Raw genomic sequence first — 22,987 nt, forward strand, 5'->3', positions numbered from 1 at the left:
CAAGCCAACTATAATTTTTTAATTCTCCTATAATTTTAAAATATAAAATGTATAAGTACATACATGATTTTTGCTGTTTTCTGTAGACTGCACCACATGAAAAAGAAAATAAGGAAGCTTGTGAACAAGTTTTTAAAAATATAAGTTCAGACTTTCAAAGTGTTAAAAATTGATTTTACCTCTTCATGTATTTTTTATCATCTTCCTTTTGATCGAGCCAGAATTTTTCTGGAAGTGATTTTTTAGATAAGTAATACCTGTGTAATTATTAAAGAAACTTTTAAAACAATAACAAAATCATAACATTTTTATGTGACTTATATTAAGTAGGTACTCACATCCATGAAAATCATACTTGAATCTTAGCTAAATTAATTCTTAAAACCTTTTCCAGATCTGCAAAAACTACAATAAAAATATCTACACTTCACAAGGCTGTTATAGATTAAATACCACATGTGAAATCACATGAACACAGCACCTACATAAAATGTGTACTACATAAATGTTAGCTTCTCCTATATGCCCTATTAGAAGTGGTTAAGAGAAGAAACAGTCTGTGTTTCATTTAATTTTTTCATTCATTTTTCCTAAAGCCTGGGGAATGTAATAGATGAATCTGAATGGCTGTCCAGGATTAACAGGGGAATTTGTTTTCCTAGTTCTAAAGATAACAGAAAGAGTTCAGGGTGTTCTCTACATTAATACTAGTAACAGGTCAAATCGACCATGGAGCTTCCCTGTCTGACTCCTTAAAACTGGCTTGGTGCAATACTCTTCAATAAGTTTGACATGTTCTTCCCTTAACAAATATTGACTATATATCATGTATGTCAGGTAATACACTAGGTACCAGGAGCTGAGGACAAAGATATAAGAAAACATCCCTGTCCTCTAAGAGCTCACAAACCTCTTCATTATTTCTGCTTCTAAATCTGGAAGTGAACCCATGACTACTTAAGTATTAATTAATTGAGACTTGTACTTTTCAATGTATCAGCTAATACCACATATAAACAAAGAATGTAAAATACCTCAATAATATGTTTCTATTAAATGTTGAAAATATTATTTTAAATATAATGGGTTAAATAAAATATCTTATTAAAATTAATTCTATTTGTTTTAAATGTGGCTACCAGAAAATTTTAAATGATATATGAGTCTTGCACTATTTTTTTACTGAAAAGCAGTGATGTAGGCTATAGCTGTGATATTTGGGGAAAGAAAGAGAATAAGAAATCCTAAAAAGGGTTAACCCATGACAATTAAAGGTAAACAGAAACTCTGAAATCAACATAGCAGTAACAGGGAATAAAGGGAACAGAGAAATTCTGGCTTAAAAGGAGGTAGATACCCATAAAATACAGATGAGAGTTAAAAATAAACCACTATGTATTAGACTATTAATAATCTTTACAAAATCATAAAATCAGAAATCATTTTGTTCAACCCTTTCATTTTATATATAAGAAAATGGAATCCCAAAGAAGTTGCCATCATCAAACAGATGAAAGAAACAAGGACAAGAAGCTAGTGACTAAACTGTGGATAAAGTCCTACAACTTCTGAGGGAAAATCTTCATCCTGCAGTATTTGTTTTGTGCTTTTTACTTAGATTCCTCCCACATAACACCTGTAAACTGGCGGAGTGAGAAGTGAGAACTTTTACATATTCTAAGTGTATCTCTGGGTAAATTAACATCTCTGGGTTTTAGCTTCTACAACTGTAGATGGAGGCTCAGACTAAGTGATCTTGGACATGGACTAAAGGTTCTCACTGATTTAAAATGTTTTCTAATTTCTACTCAACATTCAGACAGTATAGACGTGGCTGAGAAAAGAAACTCAAGCATATTGAGTTAGATCCTACACTTTGCAGTAAAACAGAAAACAGAGGAATAAAATGCTGCTTTTTTCATAGGTAGCTAACACATTATATAATTGCAGTCTGGGGCCAAATAAGGTCCATCTAGTAATAATAGTGGTCTCTTTGGTAAGTCTCGCACTTACAGATTTTTAACCCTAAAATCTTTACTTTCCTCATAATCATTAAAGGATACTCTTCTTCCAACAACATCTTCTCAATGACAGCTCTGTTCTCTTCACTGATGGTGCTATCCAGAGTCCAAGGCTATTAAAAAAGAATATATTTTTCTTTTTACTTACTGCATTTTGAAATTATCTTCTATGTTTCCATTAAATGAAATACATGATATAATGATTACAAGTAATAAACTCCCATTTACTGTGCACAGACATATCTGATTCCCCCGATAACACTGAGAGACAGGTGTTACTACTTCACTGATGCATCTGGACCACCGCAAGTATTTCAAGTGGAGGAGTAGAGACCTGACACACAAGACTGCTGGATTCCAAGGCTCAGGCTCCTACCTATGGTAAAGTCATAATGGCTATCAAGTATGAGACATATCAGGTAGCAAACATGTTTCCAAAAGTCACCACAGTTCTTTTTTCCTTTAAGCCACAATCTTTCCTTAAACGATCATACTCATTTTCAACTCTCAAAAATGTTCAGCTCAGTTCTCTTCTCTAAAGTCTATCTAGACTGTTATATCCAACTGCCCACTCCCCAATGTCCACCTGGATATCTAGTGGGCTTCCCAAAGTTAACATGTTCAAAACTCACTAACACATACCTTCACCTGTTTCTCCTTGTGCTTCCAACTTTTTAAACAGCATTATGAGTTACCCAGTTATTCCACATAGAAACCTAGGAATCATACTGGATTCTTCCCCTTTTTCTCAATCCTGTATCTAATCTACCAAGCAGTTCTATGTCCAAAATATAATTAAAATCTACCCAACTCTGCCAAAACCTCAGGCCACTCTACCACCAACTCTTGCTTAGATGACCACAAATGTTTCCTAATTGGTCTCTGTGATTCTACTCTCGCTTCATATAAGCATGACAGAGCTCAGGTCTGCCTCTCCAACCGTCACAGCTGCCACTCCCCGCTTTCCCACTATATTCTAGGCACTGGCTTTCGAGCAGAGTCTCTGTGCTGCTATTCTTTCTGCCTAGAATGTTTTTCCTCAACTCTTCACATACCTATCCTCTCTATTACCTTTCAATTAAACTATCACCTTTCGTTTCCTTCAATGACAACTTTATCTAAAATGGGTTCCCCACCCTGTTACTCTCAGCCAGCATCTTGTGTTCTTCATGGTTTCTACTTAATTTGTGTACTTGTTTATCACCTGACTCCCTTTTAGCATACAGGAAACTTGAGAGCAAGACTATGTCTGTCTCGATTATAGCTGTATCCCCCAAATCTGGTCTAAGAATTCAACAACAAATCTGTTGTAAGAATTCAACGGATAACTGCTACATGAAAGAAATGAACCCTGCAATGATCCCCATCTTTTAACGAAGAAGCAAAAATACACAAATCTGATAAGTTGTAGAGCAAGGATTTATACCTAAATCTAGCTGGCTCCAAAGTAGTTTCCCAACACACCATTTCAAAGTCAAAAGAAGTAAGAATAAGGTTCTGTCATTTTTAAAGTAAAAAAAATGTTTCCAGTATACTACCTCTGTAACTGCTGAGAACTAGCACCAAGTAAAAAAGAGGTAATCCAGGCAATGAGTAATAGCTTATGCACTGCATATTTTCATGAAATACTTACAATAAGACCATTCTCAGTTCTCCATGATGAATCAAGATAGTGATCTTGTAAAACAGATGCTGTACGTTCATCACTTCTGTAATAATTAAGAAAATGGGTAAAAAGGTGACATTATACCAATTAATAAATACTACTCACGTAGCACAGGAACTGGCAGGACACAGATGTTAAGCAAATATTTTATTCCCTTCTTCCCTTAACAAACAGACTTATTGCAGAAATGCCTACTCGATTTCTTTAACCTTTGGAATATAGAGTGGCTTTAAGCAACCACTTCACCACCGCAACCAGAGTCTGTTCACTTCTTTTGTTTCCCAAGAATACACAACTTCATGAAGAAAAAAAAAAACCCCGAAAACAGCAACCACAACATACTCTGTGACCATGAACCAACACTTCAGAGGTCTTTGATGACACCCACATGTATATAAGAATTCCACTTTACAATCAATTCTCTTAGTTATATCTAAAGCATAAAAGTCACCAATAACAGCACTGCCCTCAAAATGAAAAAAAAAAAAATTGACGAGCCAAAATAGAAAATACTCAAGTACAAAGAAAATTTGATGTTTTTTTTTTTTTTTTTTTTAAGATTTTATTTATTTATTTGACAGACAGAGATCACAAGTAGGCAGAGAGGCAGGCAGAGAGAGAGAGAGAGGAGGAAGCAGGCTCCCTGGGATCATGACCCGAGCCGAAGGCAGAGGCTTTAACCCACTGAGCCACCCAGGTGCCTCAAGAAAATTTGATGTTTTAATAACAATTTATATAATAAAAAAATTAACTTGGGTTATTTGGGGTCTTTTCTATGTTCTGGAGGGATTAAAACTTTGTTAATTCTCATTCCTTTCCCTGAACTAATAAAAACTCTCTAAAGTCACACCTGTTCACTACTTACACAAAAAACCTGAATAGTTAAGTTTTGGAAAGCCCAATCTATGATATAATTAAGTCCAATATTTATGTCTTGAAGTTACAAGTTTCCTAGAAAACTACTGACTTCTCCCAGACCTAGTCTAGTGGTAAGAATTCTGTACCTCTTAGACTGTAAAAAGGTTTAGACTTTTGAATCGTCAGTTAGTTCTACAGTGGTTATTATAAATTGTGGGACTAACAGATTAGCTACAATAAACTAAAAGCAGTAATTTCTCTCAGCTGTTGGTGGCAAAAAGGTTTTAATTCAGGTTTTAACTCTGATTTTGTAGAGGCTGACAAGAATACTAAATAAAGGATTCTGAGACTTGTATCAGCAGAAGGAAACCTCTGCTTATGGAGGTCTGCCAAGGTACAGGAGGGGGACTAGTATCACTTCCGGTGGGTTTTCTGTTTGTTTGTTTTAAGATTTTATTTATGTACTTGAGAGAGAGAGAGAGACAGAGAGAGAAGGGAGCACAGAGGGAGAGGAAGAAGCAGACTCCCCACTGAGCAGAGAGCCTGACATGGGTCTTGATTCCAGAAATCCCAAGACCTAAGCAGAAGGCAGACACTTAACTGACTGAGCCACCTGGGTGCCTCTCAATTCAGGATTAATGTCTTTTTACAGTGTTCCTCAATAAGGATTAGCAATTTCCATACTTCTGGTGTATGCCTCTGGACACCTGAGTCTCCATAGGTAGCTTAAATTAACATGCTTAAACCTTAGCTGAGAAACTCCTCTCAAATCTGTTACTCTTCCATGGCTCCCTATCTCAGACAAAGGATATGCATCCCCCTAGTTTCCCAAGTCAGAAATCTGAGCCTGCCCTTATTTTCTTCACAGTGTATTCAATTGGTTGCCCAATCTGTGGGCTCCTACCTTTTCAAATCCAGTCCTTCCACTATATCCATGCTGACCTTTGAAGTCCTGTAGTTTCAGAGCCAGTTTTCCTGCGTAAGTGTATAAGATAAAGCTAACATGCCATTCATCTTCCCTTCTTTATCTTTTTCCACTTATCCCCATTTGGCCCATCTGTAAGTTTTACTGTTTCTTACCCAATTAGAATGTTAGTTCTATGGGAACAAGGAGTTAGTTTGATAACTGCTATATACCCAGGCCTTGGCAGAGAAGAGGTGCTCAATCAATATTTGTTGAATGATTAAAGGAACAAAGTACGTGGAGCATGAATCATCCAGGTCTGTAGGAGTTAAGGAATGAGGATTTTCTCATCAAGCAAGTTAGGGATTGAAGGAAGTAACATGAGATCTGGATGTAAGAAAGACTGGTCTAACTTCAGTAAATAGAAGGGGGCCAAAGAGATAGGGAGCAGTTAAGAGGAAGTGATTATATAAACACTAGAGCGGTGACAGTAATTCAGACCCAGGGAATAAGCAGTGTGAACACGAAGAAGTGAATACATTTGAGAGGATACTTAGAATCAATAGGACTTTAACAACTAATAGGATAGAAGAGGTGGAAGGAGAGAGGTAAGGAAAAGGGATAAAGTCTCCATCTGTGCCCTGAGTTACTGGGCGGATGGTGCCATTTTTTGAACTAGCGAACTTGGAGGAAGATGGCAGGTGTGGTAGGAAAAGTTTATAAGCTGAAACTGAGGTGCTTGTGGAACATCCAAGAACAGAGATTCAGAGAATTAGATAAATGGATCTAAAGCTCAGGAGAAAGATTTGGGTTGGACAGATATGGAAAACATCAGCATGTATTAAGCGCAATTTTAGGAAATTCCATTTTTCTTATGGTCAAAATGGTTGAACATTGGCAAATTTTGTATGATCCAACCTAACAGAAATTTCAGGCTTGAGAGATCGTGTAACCAGGGACTATGTGGTTTGTTTTGTCTTATGACAAAACCCCTTAAAAACACTGATTTAAAGCACGACCAGGAGAAAAGGAAAATGAGGAGGAAAGGTAGAAGTGAAAGGGAAACCAAGGTTTCAATGCTACCTTCTAACTTTGGTACCTAGAACTTAGCATGTAATTAAAAGTGTGTTTTCAATTAATCCTCAGGAGTTCCACAGATGTTATCACTAGCTGTACCTACACACTTCAGGGGGCACCATTCACCAGAATATAATATTAATGAGGCTCCTTGGAGTTGGAGAAGACAAAGGCTCTGACCATCAGGAACCAATAACCTTTGTAATCCAGCTTGCATGAGTCTAAGATGATTGTAAGTGTCACCAGTAGACCTAAGGCTGAGCACAATAGCAAGAGAAAGGAAAGAAAAAGAGAAGGCAAAAAAAATTAAACATGATCAGAAAAATAAAGAAGAACCTACGGAAAAAGGGTAGAGCCAATGCTCTGAGATGATCTTCTGTGTTTCCAAGGCTAACTCACTTCTCTCTGGACTGCAGTTAACCATCCCTGCCCACTTAATCACACAGACCTACTGAAAAGTAAATTAAATCATGCATGCAAGAGCACTTAGTCAAGATTAACTTGATAACCTGATCTACACAAATGTGGACAGTGACTATTAATAAAAGTTCCCTACTAATCTGAATAGCATTGGACTGCTTTTCCTACAGATCCGGGAGAGAATGGCTATACGAATTTAATTACTCCTCACATTTTTATAGTGTTTTAGAGTTCAGCAGAATTTTAAATCCACTATCTTAATCCCTCAGGGAAGGGTGGGTACTGTTCTCCATAATTTACAGTCCCTAATATTAGGTTGGACTGTATGAAATTATCATTTTTTAGGTTAAAAATGGTCTAAGATTGGCCATTCCACATGGTTCATTCAACCTAAGAGACTTATAAGGAGGTTGTTCATATGTATAAGCAACATAACTGGCTGAGTTTAGATCTGAGGTATTTTGATTTCTGACCAGTCTAGGCCTCTTCCAATTCTAAAAGGTGACTGGGGAAGCGCATTTTAAAAATAGTATGTATCAATTTCTTACTTGGAAAGCAAGCAAAGGGCTAGATCTCTCACGCTGGATAATGCTTCTTGAAATCACACTGGCCTGTTCTGCAGAAATCTGTATTAAGTAAACTGTGACCCTCACTAAGTCTTCACCATAATCTCCATGACGGTAAAGAGATGGTGAAGAACATTTATCTAGCTCCTACCGTATGCTATAGTACATTCCATAATTACTTTATCTGATGTTCACAATAACCATATGAGGCACAAACCATGACAGTCTCACATGAGCTGTCTGAAGCTCAGGCAAGTTACACGTCTGATCCAAGGTCACAGTGCTAGGAAGTGACAAGGCCGGCCAATGCCGGAGAACCCAGAGCTGTCCAACTCGAAAGTCCTGCCCCTTTCCTTTAAGTCAAGCTGCATACAGGAAGTTTTTCACAACTAACCCCATGTGGAATAGGAAACCTGTCAGTAGAGATGAAACGACACGCCCAAGGTCACACCGCTTACAAGCGATGAACAAGGATCCCTGAGCTCAGGTCCGGTTCAGAGGCCGCCCTTGTTCTAGTTACTACTGTCCGGAGGGAGCAAAGGGCCGGATTCTGGGGTGGACACCATGGAAGAAGGAATCTAATTGCTGGATAGACTGCAATGTGCTAGGCGAAGTCGGCGCCCTCAGGATATCCCGGTAAAAGGTGCAGCAACCATCCCACACGAGCCTCGGGTACCTACGCCCGCTGGGCTCAAGAGTAGCTTACAAGCCGGATGGGCGCGGCACCTCCCCGGCCGCCGGGAGACCCTGGCCCAGCGGATGGTCCTCTTCTCCCCTGTTCCTTGCTGAACCCGCAGCCTGGCCAGCGTACTCTCCTTGCACCCGTGCTCCTCCCCATCCCTGCGAGACCCGGTCTCTACGCCTCACCCTGGCTGTGCCGCGGCTGGCACCACGTCCCCTTCGATATCCACATCCGCCTCTTCAGCCGCCATGATGGGACCTAACCCCATCCGTCCTCCCGAGAGATCCCGCGAGAGGTGGAAGACTTGGGGGCGGAGTCTCATGAGTCACGGGGCGGGGCGGAAGCCTTGTCCAGCCCCTTACGCAAAGGAGAGGAGGGACCTTCAGAGAAAAGTTGCGCAGTTTTCCGGAGGTTTGGTCCTTTGGACTTCTGTTGGTTTGTAAAAGACCTTGGGAAGTTGCCCAGGCTTGGGCTTTGAAGAGATAGTGCTCTTGGACAAGTTCTTGGCTCTTCACTTCTCTTATTGATAAAATGGGGATATCTACCTGGAGTGCTGAAAAGATCAAAGCCAGACCTGCTTTGAACTGTGACAGGTGCCTGGGTTTCTATCTTTTTCTTTCTTTTCTTTTTGTCTTTCTTTCGGAAAAGGGTCACTCAGCGATTATGTGAAGTACTAAACAACTTCTATTTTAAAATTGGAAAAAACATTTAAGAATGTAACTGACTTTATTGAGATCATTACAATTAATTAAAGATTCACTCTCATGACCATTGATCTTTACAATAACCCAGTGAGGACTGGTGTCATCAGTCACACTTTACAGATGAGGAAATTGAGGCTCAGAAAACTGAAATGACTATCAAAGGATGTATAGCTACTCAAAGAAGGAGCTTGGACCAGAATCCGGGTCTTTTGACCCTATACTGAGGGCTCACCCTCTACAAATCATATTGGCAGGATAAACACCATTTCTCTCAAAGAATTTATGACTTCTCAAGAAATTAGATATTGGCCTTGAGTAGCCTCTACGAGCATTTATGCTCACATTGTTGCAACTGTTCATTCACTTGTCTGCCTCCACCATGAGACTGAATTCTTTAAGGAAAAAAGCTCTGTCTGCTAGTCCTTGTACTAGTCCTTATACTGGCAACATTCAAAATGGTGCCTGACATGTCTTAGGAGCTCAGGATTTATTTAACTGGTGAATGAATGAAACAATTTAAGTATGCTCATACAGCTTTCTAAGTGTTTCAGGCACCTTTCCACTGTTATACATCCTCATATCACTTTTTGCTAAATTTGTGCAAAGAACAGAGGACACAATGACTAAATTTAACTGAGATATCTCTACAGTTTCATAGTATGTTCAAAGGAGTTTTCAAGTGATCATATGTTTAGATTTTTTTCCCAACAAAATGAACTTTCCTAATTATTCCTATTTTCCATCATAATTATCCCTTTAAATTTAGTTCTTTATAATACCTAACAAAAATTTTAACTCATTATGATGCTCTGCTTTCCATAAACTGAAACTGAATGAATGTCAGAATAATTTTAGAGCAATAAGGGCAGAAGATGAATTACAAACAGAGAGGATGGGTCAAGGCAGATGTGATCTCCTGTTGTATCCCACATATTGCATAGGGTGGAATCACTCTTGGACCTCCCAAGAATCATGCAAATCATGCAAATTAATTATTATCACCCCACCCCATCCCCCATTGTAGAGGTGAGGAAACCAAAGTTCAGAAAGTTACAGTTAGATTCCTGAGTCCTAGAGGTGGAATTCCAACCCAAGTCTTTCATATATACACATATATATATTAAATGTATATAATATAATAATATAACATAAAATATGTTGTGAATTAAAATATATAGTATGTGTGTATATATATACATATGTACATACATATATATATTAAAATATGGAGTATGTATATATGTATATTTATCTATTTTAATATATTTATCTATTTTATATATATTATATTTTATTTATATATTTATATATATTTCTATTTATATATACGTATGTATGTACGTATATATACATACATACTCTATTTTTAATTAAATAATCAATTTTAACTTAATTTTAATGCATATATATGTATATATACACACATACATGCTCTATATTTTAATTCAAAACAAAAGCAATAGGGTCTTTCACAACACTACATGAATTGGTTTAAGAGTAAATCATAATCGGGTAATTTTCTGATTTCTTTGAGGCATGTAAATCTAGAAATGAGTAGAAAGTGTATTTTGAAGGTTAGAAACTTATCTTGGGTATATAGAATCCTTCTCAGTCCACTATTAGACCTTTATTTTCTTCATTGATCCTAAAATAGATTTGTCAAGAGGTACCATACCTGTAAATCCTCACAAATATAGTTAGAGGAACATTCAGTCAAGAAAGTGTCTGGCTCATATTTTAACTGCACTGCGTTCAAAGACATTAGAGACACAGTTTATTCATTTAATTTCTCCCTATTTCTGGTGAAAAAAGATCACTGCATTTTTATTGAGAAAGCAAAGTATAATTGCAATATTAATTCATAAAAAGCTGGCATGTTAGCGATCATGCTAATTAGCTGAGATTTGTAAAGTGCTTTAAAAGCAGGAACTGTCACACAACTGCTCACTAATGTTATTGTTACATTATGATCCAAACTGTCAGCTAAATAATTGCCAGGAATTCAAGAGTTCCCATTTTAAATAGAAAATGGCCAGTGAGCAGGGAGGAAAACTACTTTATCTATGCAGAGGTGAGATAATAGATGAATGCAGACATAGACTTAAGGGCTACGCTTGGCAGGCATTGGAAATGGCTTGAATTGTTCCAGGAAAACAAGCTGCATTTTATTTTATTTTCCCTCCCCAGTTCCCTGAAATCACATAAGGTAGCTACTGAAAAAGCTGTTCTCAGTATGTTGTAAGGAGCGTCTGCCAATGTACTTCTTACATTTTAATTACAGTAATGCTACATCCATCTGACATTATGCGGAAGGGAAAGAAAAGATGCCAACATTAATGAGCTCCTACTGTGTGCCAGGCATTTTACAGACATTATTTCTTTATAGCCCTTTGAGGTAAGGAATTGTTATTTTCACTTACAGATGTGGTAACTGAGGTTCAGAACAGTTAAGTGATTTACCCAGGGAACTGTAGCTTATCGTTGTTTTCCTTACAGCATGCTGTCTTAGGTTAGTTTCTAATAGCATCATTCAGAATTGCATTGTTTCTTCTCAGCAACCCCCAGTGGAAGAATTATGCCTCTTTCTCAAAAGCTCCAGGAGGATGGGTGTTGGTGGGCGGGCTTGGGTCTCAGTCCATCTCAGAAGCCAGATGGACTCAGTTCCACCTGCACCACATTCAATAAGGAGGCGTGGTGGCTCCCCGGAGCAAAATAAGGGTACCGTTTCCAGAGGGAGGAAGAATGGATGCTGGGTAAGGAAAACAACAGATGCCAGCTATACTGTTCTATATTGCCATTCCCCTCTGTTCCCTCAGGCCTTTGGTACAGTCTGTTAACAGTTACTGGCTTCTGTTAGCATTGTACCAGGCAAGTTACTCAACCCCTCTAGACGGCCACGTCTTCATTTGGAAAATGACCTATGAAATAATCTCCTCCAGAAGTAAAATTCTTTGATCTTGTTCTTGTTCATTTCACAGACATTTCTGAACACTGTCACAGGGAAAGCAGGGATGGAATTGTCGAAGTCTGCATGGGTTTGGATGTGGTTGGCTGCTTAGTTAAGTACGGACTGTAAACAAAATATTCCCTCTGCCTGGAATGCGTGACACTCCCCACCTGTCTTCCAGAACCCTCCATGTGCAGGGGCACTCTGCCTTCCTTTCCCCATCTCCTTCCCCCTGAAAGGGCTGGTTCTGGCTCAGCTTTGGTCCACTGTTGCCGTTTTGGAACTCGGGCTCAGAGTTGTCAGGTCTTTTGATTCTTTTCTTTGAAGACAAGCCAGAAATCAAGATTAATTTGTGAAAAACCATTCAAAGTTTTGAAAAACGCTATGGAACCAAACAAACACTTACGTGGGCTGCATCTGACCTGCAGTTTGTGACTCTTGCCCTAAATCCTTCTCTCCTACCACATGTAACATTTCCATGTTCTTATTTTCTCACCGTCTGCCTGTGGTGCTACTAAAGTCTTCTTCAGGGCGGGGAGCATGTTTCTGTTCCTCTTTGTATCCACAGCCTCTAGCTACAATGCCTGGTACATTATAACCATTTAATAACTATCCTTCTAATCAATGAGTGAATCAACTAGAAAAAAATAAAGCCAGAGTTTTTTTTTAAATTGAATATAGAAAACTTATTTTGTAAACACATAATCAATGGATATTTTAAATGAGAGCTATATAAATATATATATTTACATATATATGTATATTTCTATATAGGTATATATACATAGTATATATGTATATATGTATACATATATATGTATATAACAATATGTATATAACAATTGCATTATGATCCTGACAAAAAATACAGAACGCAGTAGACAAAGGAACTATGATAAACCTAAACAGAGTCCCAGAGTCCCTTCTCATGAGTGAATGAGAGACTTGTGTAGTTTTCTTGCCTGCCTCTTTATTGTGTATGCTGCCTGTACTTTGGAGGGGATTGAGGGGAGGCATAAGGCAAATCTCCAACTTGAGGGGGAAATTCAGTCTGTGCTGATGCTGAAGGGCTGCGTAAAATGAAATGTAAACCTGTGCTGACTCAGTTCTAGAGCTCGCACATGGTCGAGTCTGTGAGCACAAAACCCAGTCCAGGGTCCTTCCCCTTGGCTGTCTAGGTAACTCCCTTTCTAGCTGTAAAGTCAGCTTCAGCATTGTGCTTTTGCTTATCTTCCTGCCCATTCACACAAACTCGCTTCTCTGCGACCCCAGATCCACAGTGCATGCTTGTGTCAGGGGCCCAGCACTCTGGCAGGTAGCTGCCTCCACACTAGCCTGGGACCTCCTTGAGGACAGGAATCATGTCCATGTTATCCACACGCAGCACACAGTAAGGGCCCTACCAGTGTTTGAATGAACAATATGCCTTCTATGTTAGAAAGCACATTGTTATCTCAAAGCTTCAAGAGCTTTCATTCAATTCAATAAGTGTTTACTGAGTACCTGCTATGTGCCAAGCACTGTTCTCATGCTTGGGATATACTGATAAATAAAAAAGACAGTTTTCTACCCTGATAGAAGTCACTTCCTAGTAAAGGGGGAGAGAAAATAAACACTAGACATAATATTAATCAATCAATCAATCAATTAATATCAATGAATTATTGTATATCAATCACCATATTAATATATTATATTAATACATTATATATTAACTAATATATTATATTAATATATTACATATTAATAAATTATTATAAATTAATTATATATTGGTTAGAGGTGATTGAGTATTATGGATAATGGGGTAAAAAGGTAGAGCAGGATATGGATCCTGAGAGTTCAGAGTGGTGAAGGGGTACAGGTTTTAAAAAAGGGGTTCAGGGGCGGGGGCGGGAAGTTGGGTGAGCCTGGTGGTGGGTATTATGGAGGGCACGTATTGCATGGAGCACTGGGTGTGGTGCATAAACAATGAATTCTGGAGCACTGAAAGGAAATTTAAAAAATAATTAAACAAATAAAAAAATTTAAAAACATTTAAAAAAGGGGTTCAGCCTAGGCCTTGTTGGGAAGGTGGCATTTGAGCAGAGTCTTGCCAAGCTGATGTCAGGAGAAAGTGTTTAGGTGGAAGGAACAGCCACTGCAAAGGCCCTGGGTGGGAGTGTGCCTGGGGGGGGGGCCAGGATGGTGGAGGAAAGTGAGCAAAGGGAGAGCAGGAGGGGAGGAGGCCAGCCAGACACCTGGCCACAGGTCCGTGTCTGTCCGTGTCATTCTAAGGACATTCTGAGTGAATCAGGGAGTCATTGTTGGGGTCCACCGAGATTAAACCTAGATATTAGCAATACAAGTTCACTGAAATTTTTTTAAGATTATATGCCAAGTGGTTGATAACATGCACTATTTGATGTTTCTTTTGTCAGGTTTCCTGAGGAAAAAAATATCCTACAAAATAGAACTGATACTTTTATTAAAATAATTCCTCTTTCCCAGGATCAAGGATGAGTCCCTCTTTGTCTACGCTGGTTTTTGTGTTGAGTCACTTGACTTATTTCTCCTTTTTTCACACCACATCCCAAGTTCTCATTTGAACAGTCATACCGACTACCTGAGAAATAAACCGACTGTCTTAACATTTCCCATTCATTTAACATGGGTGCTTTTACCACATTGAGGGGCCCCAAGTCCATATGCTGCTTGCTGTTGTCGCTGCTGGGTTCAGTAGCCTCTGATGTGAACAAGATCTGGTCACCACCGATAAGAAATCCATACTCAATAAATATATAAATGGATCATTACGAAGAAACAGAACAAAGGCCATGAAGCAGAGGTCCGTGCCCGGAACCATGGAGATCTGATGCGGCGAGGCTAATTCTGTGCCTTCTTATGCTCTGCCTCTCATCCTCTCTAGGTCACTTTTTACTCCAGTGATTTCCATGGCAACCAGCTTCACACAGGTGTAACCTGACGGCACCATACATCTACTTTCTGCAGCAGAAAGTGCACACATGCACAATCCGGAAAAGCAGGGGTGTCAATACCCCATGAGACAGTGGATGACCGATGGGGAGAAAATCCCTGTAGGATGGAGCCCCTTTGTTCACAAAGCAATAACTTACTCTTGAATTGACTTTCCCTCCTTAACTGGCATGTTCTTTCCAGTCCTCCTTCATAATCCTTTGGACTACTTCCCAAATAAATTAGTCTCTGAAGCCCTGGTCTCAGATTCTTCTTTCCTGGGGAAGCCTAAGAGAAAACAGTAAGGTCAATCTTGGGTTTTGAAAGTTGAGCGAGAGTTTTCCAAGTGTAGAGAGAGGGAAAGTACTTGCATTCCAGGGGGAAGGGGAAAAAAAAAGGCATGAGCAAAGAATATGAGGCGAGGACAACACAAGGCAGGGCTAGGGATTTGCAGTGACCTGCTGTGACTGAAGCATAGGCTATCTGGACGATATGAGGAGGGGAAAACTAGTGGGATGATTTGATCATTGAGAAATACCCCTCAGATACACTAAGCTGAAGATATTGAAAAAAATGTTCCCCTGATGTTTTGTTTGTTGTTTGTTTCTCATTATAACATTCACACTGTTCTAGGGACACCTGGTTGGCTCAGCCAGTAAAGCATGCGAGTCTCGATCTCCCGATCATGAGTTCGAGCCCTTACATTGGGCATGGAGCCTACTTAAAATAAAGTGCTATTAAAAAAAATAAGCATTCACATTGTTCTTCATTTCTGGGAAATCAATGGCCCATGGACTGAGTAGTAACTGTGAGCCATGCACTCAGGATGAAATAGAATATTTGAGTGACACACCAAATTCTGGAAAATAAAACTGCTCTTTGTATGCATATTATCAACAGGTATGTAAAACAGATTTTATTGTGACCAGAAAAGAGGAGATCCTGAAAAATTTCAAGGAAGCAAACAGAAATGAACTGTAGAATACCAATTACTATTAATTAAAGTTCTATAAAATAGCTGTGCATTTTCATTGTTTTATTATGATGAACAAAACAATTTTTAAGTGTTTTTGTATAATCATTCCTACCTTATTTACCATTAAGGACTTAAGTTTTTGAACTACCCTCTTCCAGGGAGGGAAGGTACATTTAGGTTTGAAAGGAAAATTTAGACCTCTTTGTTTTAGCACTATGTTCTGTCTTATGCAATAATTACCATATTTCACTGAATCTAAGCTTCATTGTCATAGATAGTAAGTTCTTCCATTATTTTATGTGCCATAAAGAAAGAAAAATTGCTGCCAATTACATTTTGACATTCTGTTGATGGCAAGATGCATCCTGTTTTCAGGGATTTGAGAAAATATATCACTTGAAAATGTTGCCTGCAATTTCAACCCCCACCCCCAATTGGGAGCTCTGGTGGGGGCAGGTGTGGGGATAGTGACTTGACTTGTTCAACTTTGACTCTTTCTAATACTTGAGAGAGTTCCTGGTACACCTATGGCAGATGTGTGTTCTGCAAATGTTTATTGAATCAAACTGAACAGATTTTGATGTATCTTTACCTGTTTTGACATAGGCTATTTCATGGGATAAGAATTTCATCATCTCAGAAGCCTGCAAAGTATCATGAAATAGACCCACTACAGTTCTGTATCAACAAAAATATCATATTGCTGTTTTTTGTTCATACTGACTGGAGAACTTATTGTGTGTGATTTTCCACAGTATGTTTCATATATGTTTGTTTCCATGCCATGGATTACTTTCTATCACATTCATAAGAAAACCAAGGACCTCTTTAAAAAAAATTGTTTAGTTAAATGTAGTTGTAAAAATAATTTTGACAGTACAGATACTGTGTTAATTATTTACATGTGAGGGTATGCTTGAAAGGCCACATGCTGTCTGTAACTCTTCTAACCCTTTGAAAGGATTTACATTGATAGAAAAAAATTGGACATCAAGGAATTATTCATATACATTCGCTGTGGTTTTCATTTAAGACAGGAAGGGGTTTTTCAAGGTTTTCCACGCTTTTATTTGATTTAATTTCATGCTCACTAGAGCCCATTTCCATCACAGTCACCGACACCTTGAACTTGCTGTGATTTTCCTCTATTAAGCAGCCCAGATGATACTCAGTAAGATTCTTGGACTCTAAGCCCCATGTCTTGGAAACAGACCTCACTGAATTAGTGAAGATTCCAGGGCATTCTTCTTACTGAGCTGGTTAAGCCTTTGAAAATATACTATGGACGCTAGGATTTGCAGGCTTAGTGGACCTGCCATAAAAGGTTCCAGAGACCTTGGATGGCTCCAGTGCCTGGAGTGCAGTGGTCACACCTCATTAGTCCCAGAGCAGGGGCTGCCTTCCCCACATTCTCCTGTGGTCTGCATTTTCCCATTCTGGCTGCGGGGCCTCAGGAAGGCAGCCGAGAGTCACTGAGGTACTTCCTGGGAGAGTCCGGACAGGAACACGCCCACGCTAGGTTCCCCTCCATGGGGATTTTGTCTGTATTTCTCCTTTGTCTGATCACTGAAGACTTTAGGTAGATTCTCAGAAAGGCAGAGGTGATGTTTGCTGGAGTAGCCAGTGAACAGTGGGGTAGAAAATGAACAGGAGGGAATTGCAGTTTTGCATTTACTAGCAGGGAGCATCTGAAAGGTACTTGTTACTGGGTCCCTATTTCACCATCTGTAGTGGTGGTTAACGATCCCTACCTCTGAGGGCTGCTGGAAGGATGATATGATCTGAAATAAAATGAAATAAAGATAAAGGAAGTGGACCCAGGGTCTGGCGCAGGGTCTGGCGCAGGGTAACAAATCTTGCTGCCTCAGGCTACAGCTGGTCAAGGTTACCATGCACTCGATACATATCGGAGTGGTTTTGACCCTAGCATCTGCTTTAGGTCTGTGTTCAAAACAGCCCCTCCTTCAAAAGGCACTAGCCGGCCTGCAAAATGTGGCTAAGACCACCAGGGACCAGCCTTTGCCCCTGGCCAGGGGAGGAGGTTTCTGTGATTTCTGGCCATCATGGCTCTGTGCTGTCAGTTGCAGCCTGAGATGAATATCATGGTCTTGTTCCTTGCTTTACATCATGTGGCCCTGCCCACATCCTTCCCACTAAATAAGTAAGGCTGGCAAACTTTAAAGCTGCAGAATGATTAAAAAGAATAATCTGGGGTCTAATAGTTCCCTTTCAGGTTGTGCAAGCAGGAAGGTTTTAAATCGCACAAGAACAATTTAAGGGAAAAGGCACACTCGTTTCTATTCCCAGCAAACATAAGCAGCTAGTGGGTCTGGTTTTCTTAAATGATCTTTACTTACAGAAGGATCCATCACCCAGAGAGAGTATCTGTGTCCAGAATCTGACAGCAGGAAAGTGACTCAGAGCAGCTCTGGGGTTCAGAGAGCTGAGGCTGGCTTTTGATGTGCCTTTCACATCTCCTGGGGACCACCCTAGGCCAAGTGAGGAAATCCCTAGCTCCTTTGTTTTCTTCCCTTCAGGCAGTATGTCCCCCATCAGTGGGTAAGGTCTCCGCCTATACCCCTTCTTCTCCCTTTCTCTCTTTTCCCTTAGCTCTTGCTTCCCTTTCTCCATATTTCTCCTGCCTCCTCTCTTCTTTGGATAAAATCTGAAGGAAAGTGTTGACTCAGAAGACAGAGCTTTCGACTTTCTCTCTTATGAAATAGAGCAAGTCTTGGTATGTTCTTAAATATCTTGAAAATGGGGGAATCCATCCTATTTTTCACATATCCAAGCATTTGCAAATGCATTTATTTTTTTTAAATTTTTGAAATATTTTATGTATTTCTTTGAGACAGAATGAGAGAGCAAAAGCAGGAGGAGGGGCAGAGGGAGAGGGAGAAATAGCCTCTCCGCTGAGCAGAGAGCCCAAAGCGAGACTCGATCCCAGGGCACTGAGATCATGACATGAACCAAAGGCAGACAATTAAACCAACTGAACCACTCAGGTGCTCTACAAATGCATAGGTTGGCAGGGGAAGTATTCCAGGATGGTGGGTGATGAGAACCCCAAGGCAGGCAGGAACAAAAGCTGTCTGTTGACACTGAACTATGAGGAATGCAGTGAAGAGTGGTGTGAGATGAAACCAAGAGGTGTCTGGGGCCATCATAGGGGCCATAGAAGTAGCACAGAGGATTTTTAATGATATTATGAGGGCAATGGAAAACCATTTATGGATTTTAAGCAGGAGAGTGATATGACCTAGCATCCTTTCTAAAAGATCACTTTGGGTATTGGATGGTTAATGGATTGTGGGGTGTTTGTGTGTGTGTGTGTGTGTGTGTGTGTGTTTGGGGGGAGTATTGTGAAAGTGGGGGAGATCAGGGGTCCAGATGGGAAATGATAGTTGTTTGGACAGGAGTAGATGATAGAAGTAGATGAAATTGTGATATATTTTGGAGGTATAATCAACAGGATTTGGTGACAGATTGTCTGTGGGGGTGAGGAAGAAGGAGGCAACAAGAATAACTCCTAGGTTTCTGGCTTGAGCAATGCTAGGAGGCAGGTCTCGTTTGCCGAGATGTGGAGGACTGGAGCAGGAGCCGACCGAGGAAGAATCCTGTGGTCAGAGGCAGCCGGGCTTGATGCTAGATGCTTCTTGGCTGAGTATCAGCAACATTCTCTGCCATAGCTAGATGCTAATATGTCTTCAGTGTGCTGGACCAGCAGTTTACTCCGGCGCATTAAAATCGTTTTTCCATGAGAGCGAAGTAAGGACAGCCTTGTATTTGCTTTATTTTTCTCTGCAGATAATGAGGTTGTTGTCAATTCCCTCAAAGTGAAAGCACAGTCCCAGAGGAGAGGGGGATGCTGGTGTTAATGGCAGCATCCTCCTGGAGATGCGTTCAAGGGCTAGTTAGAGTACCCCTTGCTGGGGAGGTTAAAAAAGGCCTTCAGCCTCACAGAGGGCATTTGGCCAGATGGACTCTCTGGTCCTTCCAACCTTGGGGTCCTGGGGTTTGACAGGTCAGCCAATGAGAAGGTTCACAGAAAGCAAAAGCTAGAAAGCATGAAGGAGGCCCCAGGGATGAAAGAAGTTACTAAGTGGTCTTTAAGAATTCATCCATGTCCTCAAAGCAGAGTTTACTCCCTTGGGTGGTCTGGACTCTGGAACCCCCCTCTTTAGGCTTACTAGTTTCCCAGTATCAAAACATGAATACACAAGTCCTTTACCAGACATGTGATCTTCAACGAATGAATTAACTCCTCTTGTCCTCACTTTTCCCTCACGTAAAATTGAGGAATTCATACATCTTGTGATTGTTGTGAGGACCAATTGAAATTACGGATCCTGGCATAGAGTTAAGGGCTCAGTAAACATTACCCTACGAGCCATCAGAGATCATAGGAGGGGTTTTATAAACATTTTAGAAAATATAGAAAAGTTTGAAAAAAGTATTTTTATCAGTTAGAGAGAACAGGGTTAACATCTTTTTTTTTTTTTTTAAGATTTTATTTATTTATTTGTCAGAGCAAGCACAGGCAGACAGAATGGCAGGCAGAGGCAGACGGAGAAGCAGGCTCCCGCTGAGCAAGGAGCCCGATGTGGGACTTGATCCCAGGACGCTGGAATCATGACCTGAGCTGAAGGCAGCGGCTTAACCCTATTTTTTAAGGCTTTTCCCCCTATTTTTTGCTTTGTTTTGTACGTTTGTGCTGCGTAGTTATGATAGTATTGAATTCCATCTTCTGCCGTCATGGTCTGCTTGGGCTGTTATAACAAAATACTACAGACTGATTGGCTTAAACAACACACATTTATTTCTCACGGTTCTAGAGGCTGGGAAGTCCAAGATCAAGGTGCTGGTGGATTTGTTGACTGGGAGAGCCATTTCCTGGCTTGTAGACAGCCACCTTCTCCTGCTGTCCTCATATGGCCTTTCTTTGGTGCATATTCCTGGAGAGAGAGAGAGAGAGAGAGAGAGAGAGAGAGAGATCCATCTTTCTCCCTTCCTTATCTCATAGAAGTACTAATCCCATCATGAGGGTCCCACTCTTCTGACCTCATATAAACCTAATCACCCTCTAAAGTCTCCACCTCAAATACCATCATATTGGGGGCTAGGACTTCAACTTGAGAATTTTGGGGGGAGGGACACAAACATTCAGCCCATAACACCTGCTTTTTGCCTCTTAATATTATTAGACCACTAACATTCTTCCTATCGCATTTTTGTCATTGTTTCCCCAATAAGGATTTTATTATTTTTTAATGACAAAATGTGAGGGGTGGAGTTGCTCTTTCTGTAGACATTTTTCTATTGCACAATACAATAGAGAGAATATGGAATTGGACTCAGACAAGCCTGTTTTTGTAGTTTGTTTCTGCTGTTCATCGGCTGTGTCATCATATGCAAGTTACTTAACTGTAACTTGTAACCTGAGGTCTCTGTACAGCAGAGATGATAGGCCTCTTCACAGGGTTGTGGTGGGGCTTAACTAAGATAATGTATATTGCAATCACTACGTTAATAATATTCCTTTCATTAGATGCTGATTTTCCATCTCCAGCAATTCTGTCACCTAAGATTTTGTAAATGAGGTGCGTGAAGGATGCAAAATGCAATGGTGAAATTCATTCATGGCCTGAGTCACAAAAAATGTCAAATTTTGTACTTAAACATCATTCCTCAAAGGTGATGGGTATCAGAGGATGGTGTCCTCAGTGCCCCTGCTTTCTATCTTCAGAAGGATGTGTATATGTGTATGTATTTCCTTGTTGGGACACTCATTACACATCATTGCAATTGTCTACTGACTTGCTCCATCACTAGATTGCACTCCCTTTGAAGAAGGGGCCTGCAAGTTTCTCACTTACGCTTAAATGTCCAGGATTCAGCTCAGGTCTTAGTTCAGAGATGGCTCCCAATAAAGCCATGCTGAGCTGAATGTATGCCTGGATGGTTGGATGAATGGATGAGTTAACATCGTCTTGGACGGAGGGCAGAAAAATGCAGTATTTGTCACCTTAACAGGATTACCATTCTCTTTCTATGTCCTGAGCAAGAAGAATGATTGGAAGTAATAAAAAATAACTAAGAAAATATAATGAAGGTCCAACAGAATTTAATAAAGCAGATGCGCACTGTCATCTTCCCAGGGGCTGAGGAAATTAGAAGTCGTGTTTGAGTCATGTACAGGATATGATGGCAGTCTCCAGAGCTCTGTTTATCAGCTTGGCTTGGGTAGAAAGTTTCTGTCATGATCTTTGTGAGAAGTCATGTAGCCAAACCATCAAAAGTGTCAAGAGACAACCAGAAACTTACTAACCACGATTATAATTGCTTTAGCTTGTTTGTAAGTTTGAGGAGATTAAACATTATTAGCAATGTATGCAGGAGTTCCACATCAGCAAGGGGACGGGGCAAGTTAAGAACCTGTCTAGTACCTGACCACTTGCTTTCCAGAACGTCTGAAATGTAAGGGAGATTCGGGTCTCTCTGAGGTGCCAGTCCCAACAAATCCCAGTTGAACTGAACCAGTTGAAGAGAAGGACACCAAAATCTCAGATCTAGACTGGAAAAAGTCACCTCAACATGAAGCCAAACTGGCTTCCTCCCACTTACCTACCCAGTCACAGGCAAGATCAATGAAGCAAGCAGCCTCCTCCTCACCTACCCTGGGAAGAGTCACCCTGTCACAAGGAGGAGGAGGAGGAGGAGAATGCTTACAGATCGCAAAACAGGAAACAAATGCAGGCCATGTGGGAACAACAACCTTGAATACCTTACTCCTGGCCAGGACAGGATTGTGAACTATTGGCAAACCATCAGTCACTTGTATGTTAGTAAGGGATTGAAAGACCAGAAATTTTGCTCTAGCAGAATGTTCTGGCTATCTCCTGCTGCTTAACAAACCCCTCCACAATGCAGTATTTTTTCCTTACCATTCTGTCTGTTGACAATCTCAGTTGGGTGGTTCTTTCTTAGGGTCCTTTAGGTGGCTATTGTCAGAGATAGTTGCTGGTGTTGGAATCATCTGGGGAATTCTTCATGTCTGGCCTCTGGGCCGGATGACTGGCCAGCTGGAAACTGGCTGGGACATCTATTCTCCACGGCCTTCTCTACTGTTGTGGCTTGGGCTTCCTCAAAGCATGGAGGAGAGTAACTAGATACTTACAGTGCATGTGGTTGTCCTCATGGTAAATTTTCCA

At 40.2% G+C, this 22,987-nt stretch overlaps 1 protein-coding gene and 1 long non-coding RNA gene across 5 annotated transcripts in view; one reads left to right on the top strand and one right to left on the bottom strand.

Moving 5' to 3' along the window:
* MYSM1 (Myb like, SWIRM and MPN domains 1) overlaps nt 1-8,599 on the bottom strand; it is a 40,805-nt gene extending 32,206 nt beyond the window's left edge. For 2 of the 4 annotated variants that reach the window (XM_082688127.1, XM_082688130.1), the window contains exons 1-5: nt 8,380-8,598; nt 3,655-3,730; nt 2,064-2,134; nt 180-257; nt 64-87 (exon numbers count right to left, since the gene is read on the bottom strand). In XM_082688127.1, the coding sequence (XP_082544253.1) occupies nt 64-87; nt 180-257; nt 2,064-2,134; nt 3,655-3,730; nt 8,380-8,516 (386 nt within the window). In that variant the 5' untranslated portion in view covers nt 8,517-8,598. Of the gene's footprint in view, nt 1-63; nt 88-179; nt 258-2,063; nt 2,135-3,654; nt 3,731-8,379 lie in introns of all 4 variants that reach the window. The other 2 variants (XM_082688128.1, XM_082688129.1) reach the window with 2 other exon arrangements.
* LOC309843029 lies at nt 8,562-15,054 on the top strand. The gene is made up of 3 exons (XR_014299908.1): nt 8,562-8,787; nt 11,180-11,293; nt 14,754-15,054. It is a non-coding gene; the product is annotated as an uncharacterized lncRNA (long non-coding RNA).
* Nucleotides 15,055-22,987: the final 7,933 nt, after the last annotated feature.

The sequence above is a fragment of the Mustela nivalis genome (assembly GCF_964662115.1).
Source record: "Mustela nivalis genome assembly, chromosome: 10".
Taxonomy (NCBI): domain Eukaryota; kingdom Metazoa; phylum Chordata; class Mammalia; order Carnivora; family Mustelidae; genus Mustela; species Mustela nivalis.